The 4,207-nt window shown below is 42.9% G+C and overlaps 1 protein-coding gene across 1 annotated transcript in view; it reads left to right on the top strand.

Annotated features, from left to right (window-relative positions):
- The window catches only part of MAP10 (microtubule-associated protein 10), a 78,634-nt gene extending 76,489 nt beyond the window's left edge, over positions 1-2,145 (top strand). Inside the window, exon 5 of the mRNA XM_009329231.1 lies at positions 10-2,145. Coding sequence (XP_009327506.1) covers positions 10-1,987 — 1,978 coding nt within the window. The 3' untranslated portion in view covers positions 1,988-2,145. The remainder of the gene's footprint in view (positions 1-9) is intronic.
- The last annotated feature ends 2,062 nt before the right edge of the window (positions 2,146-4,207 follow it).

Below are 4,207 nucleotides of genomic sequence, written 5' to 3'. Positions count from 1 at the left end.
GGTCCTGAGCTACCGCCTCACCAGCCTGGAGGTCGGTGAGGAGTCGCCCCCGCCGAGCCCCGCCAGCCCCGGCGCTGCCACGCCGCCTGCCACCTCCCCTGAGCCGGGGTGCGAGGAGGAGGAGGAGGAGGGTGAGGAGCTGGAGGGCAACATCTTTTGCCCTCCCGTGCTGTATTACAGCCGTGAGGGTGCTGACCCCCATCTGCCACCAGCAGCAGCAGCCGCGGGGAAATGGGAGCATGTCGAGGCCTGGAGACCGCAGGAGCAAGACAAGGGCCAGAGCCCCCCACGTCCCAGTGCTGGGCCCTCATTGCTGCACCCCACCAGCCCTCGACAGCTCCACAACACCCTGGGGCAGCTGCCGCTACTCAGTGCCTTGCTGGCAGAGCTGTCGGTGCTCACCCGCAGCGCGGTGCCTGCGGCTGTCCACCCTCATCTGGCCTGGCTCTACAAGGTCCCTGGGGGTGGAGGCATGGCCTCACGGCCCCCCAGCCCCAGCCGCTCCTCTGCCCTCAAGCCTGCAGAGGCACCTGTGGGGCCAGGTGGGAGCAGTGGAGCTGCCAGCCCTCGAGTCAAGCAAGGCTCGCACGAGGCCACCTCACCAGGGTCTTCTCGGGCTAGGAGAGGACCTAAGAAAGCTGTACCCCAGGGGGAGAGAGGCTCTGAAAGGAACTGCAAAACTAAGGAAAACAGACCTCCCAGAAGGAAACTGTTGTATGGGCTGACAAATACACTGAGGCTACGGCTGCAGCAGACCAATCCTGATAAGCTGATAATTCATGAAAGGAGAGAGCAGTACAGAAAAAAGCAAATGGAGATGCTGAAAGAGAGAAGCCCTTTATCCAAAAGAAAGCTGCACAGAAATGCTGGAGAACAGGGTGTGGTTTCTTACAGGCATTGTAGCAAGGGAGACGGTTCAAAGCAGAATAATCAGTTTGATAAAACTGTTGAGACCTCATTACAAAACAGTGCTCTTGCAGAGTATGTTTCCGTGACTGGAGATGTGTCCCCTGACCTGCAGAAACAGGCTATTGCAAGTCTATTGAAGAATGATGAAATTGCAAGCAAGGAACGTCCATGCAAATTAACTACAGCCCCCTTACTGGAGGAAACTGTACTAAAATCTGCTCACAAGGAAAAGTATGCGAAAGCCCAACTCCCAGCAGCTTTCCCATCAGATGCTAATGCAAAGGGAAGTAATGAGGAAGCAATACACTTAATCCACCGTAAAACCACGGAGCATGATGATGCGTCTGTTGTAAGTGATCATAAACCAAGCCCCAGCAGGAGTGCTGAAAACAGCTCTGAATTCATATACTCAGATGACTTTGTTGCTAGTCCTGAGAACACAGTTTATTCAGAAGATTTCACCGGTGCTGAGTGTACAGGCAGAGAGTCGGAAGCTCTTGACAGCAGTCCTGAACCTCTGTGGCTTGAAAGCCCAAAGCGAGGTTGGTCAGGTACAGAGTCAGAATCCAGCAGGTCTGGAATTTCAAAGACAAGTCAAAGGGCTGAAAGTACTTCAGATCTTCTGCCAGTTCCTTCAGTTTCATCTCCAGTCCAGTCTTTGAAGAGAAACCATGACTTAAAAACTAGCAAGAGAACTAGTGGTGAATCTATTGATTCACTTAATGATGCCTCCATTCGGGCAAGGTTATTGGATGAAGAGCAGGAAGCCCAACAGATCAATAAGGAAGAGAACAGGGGTGATCAGCATGTTAAACAAGTACCTACACTGAGAAGCAAACAAGTTAGCTCTGATGCTGGTCTGAATATAGGAAAGGAGCAAACCTCTGCAGGAAAAAGCCAGTCAGTAACTCAAGTTAGCTCTTACTTGCCATCTAACGTGTCTGATCTTGAACTTAGTGTCCTGGAAAACAGTATGTCAGACAAAGAGGATGATTTTCTGGGAAAACTAAGTGTTCCTAATCAATACAAAGACATCAGTGAACTTGTAATAAACAAACTTCCGGGATACACAATGTAATTACAAGTTTTCGCTGTCTGGATTAAGATAACGCTATTTGAACTTCATAAGGCCTGTTACATTTAGCTGCAATATATACAAGTTAAATTAAGACTTCATTGTGCACATTTAATACATTGGAGAATTTACTGAAGAGGTTTTTAAAATAAAGTACTATTTGAATCTCTAACAAATGGTTCTCAAGTGTTACCTACAGGATGACTTCAGTGTCAGTATCTGAATACAAAAGTAATCCAAACAGCACAGGAAGCAGAAATGAAGACAGAAGTAGCAAATGCAGTCAGTACCCACAAAACTTGTCCAGGATAGAAGTAATAACATACTACAGAAACAGCCAAGTACAAAATACGTTCTTAAGTTTTTATCCCTCATGAAAATAGTTCCATGCTTCATTTTCATTACAAATAGTTACTTAAAACATACAGTCACAGCGAGTAACAGTGCAGACTTTCATCAGCTAATCTGTATCATGATGTATTTGTTTCACTGTTCTGTCACTAAATACAGTGACCGGAACTAGATGAGCTCGTCTAGAGTTTCTTAGGTTGAAGTTTCTCATTTAAGTCAGATTTTCACAAATTATTATAAAATAATTTAAGAATTATTGGTGACAGTAAATCTATATAATCTGGGAGAGCTTTGAGAGGTTGATGGAAGTTACTTGACCTTGAAGACTAAGGGTGTGCAAAGAGTAGGGAAGAGTGCAGTAAATTTTCAACGCTTCGCAACTCCCTGATTGCATTCTCTGACACTAGGGAAAGCAGGGGGTCAGCACCCACAGTCCAGAAACTTGGAACAAATGAGCATATTACATCATGATTTAAGGATTAGAGATAATGAAGAATTTGCCACATCCCCTTTTCTGTTACGATGGTTGAACTAGCCTCTGATGTTTGCTTTTGATTTCTGGTTTGGGTTTTATAACTTCCAGTTTGATCACTGAACTTAATGTCTTTTCTTTTGTTTAACTACTGAGTTTTTTTAGAGGCCATATCCCTGTTACAAATTTCAGAGACATTCTTTGACTTGAATCTGAAGAGAGCTCAAAATTCCTGCCTTAGTTTTTAGGTGTCTCTTGTCATCATCCTCCCCCCCCCTCCCGCCTTTCCACTCTCTTTGAGTACTTTGTCTCCTTTGCCAGCTTTACATTGGTAACTATCTCATCATTTAGGACGTTGATCCTCAGGGTTAAATGACAGGCTTTCCAACTCCCCTTTTCCTTATAATTTACAATCTGACTTCTTTCCCCAACTTTTTCATTTCTCACTGTAGTTCTCCATGTACTTACTGCAAGAGCCTGTGTTTACACTTTAACCTCTTTGAGGGATTTTTTTTACTTCCATCTTACTATGTGTTTATTTTGTAGGAATGACAGTACCTTTCCTATTTAAAGTACTAACATCTGTGAGGATTATTCAAGTATCTGGTGTTGACTTCTGAGAACACCACTACTAATATTTTTAATCTAAAGGTAAGCAGCTGAAATTACCCATATATCAAAGGAATCTGTGGCCAGAGCAATTCTTAAATGTTATTTAGGGTGCCTCTGTTTCATCAGCTCCAATTGCAGACCAAAATACATTTTTTTCTTTTTTCTTCTAATGCCAGGGACTTCTTTGATACACATGGATTCAGACTGTCATTTATACATGGCAGTAATTCTGATTTTATTGATGGAATAAGATCTTGCAGTTCTTATGGGCAAAACTGTCATTAAAACACAATGCTGCCCAAACATTTTTACTGTGTGGCTATTATAATGAGTTGCCAACACTGAGTCTCCACGATTTGAAGATCATTACTTAAGAAAAGTTTATTTTAAAAATAAAGTTTATTTTCAACCCCAAATGAGTTGAAACTCAAGGGCAAATTCCCAGTCCTTTTTCTATCCCCTGTCCCATCTTCACTTTTCAATTTCCAGAAGCAAATATGGTAGGAACAATATTTCTTTTGTTTAAATAATGAAACTAATCTCTTCTCAGATAATTTTATTTGGAATAACATTTCTAATGTTTATTGTGTAATAGCATTTATGATTTTATCAGGAGAATGATGAAAATGACAGAAAATGCATACTAGGAAGACAATAGGAAACATTACACAAGAACAGAACGTCAGCATCATGCTTACATGTTTTAGTTCAGTTTTGTCTTTTCAAATATGGACTCAAGGTAGTTATTATTGCATGGAGAAGTTAACAGATAATTTCTACCTTCTGGG

Source organism: Pygoscelis adeliae, unplaced genomic scaffold (genome assembly GCF_000699105.1).
Source record: "Pygoscelis adeliae isolate BGI_AS28 unplaced genomic scaffold, ASM69910v1 Scaffold77, whole genome shotgun sequence".
In the NCBI taxonomy this organism is placed as follows: Eukaryota; Metazoa; Chordata; class Aves; order Sphenisciformes; family Spheniscidae; genus Pygoscelis; species Pygoscelis adeliae.
The sequence above is the reverse complement of the archived record's forward strand: the minus strand, read 5'-3'. Positions and strand labels throughout refer to the sequence as shown.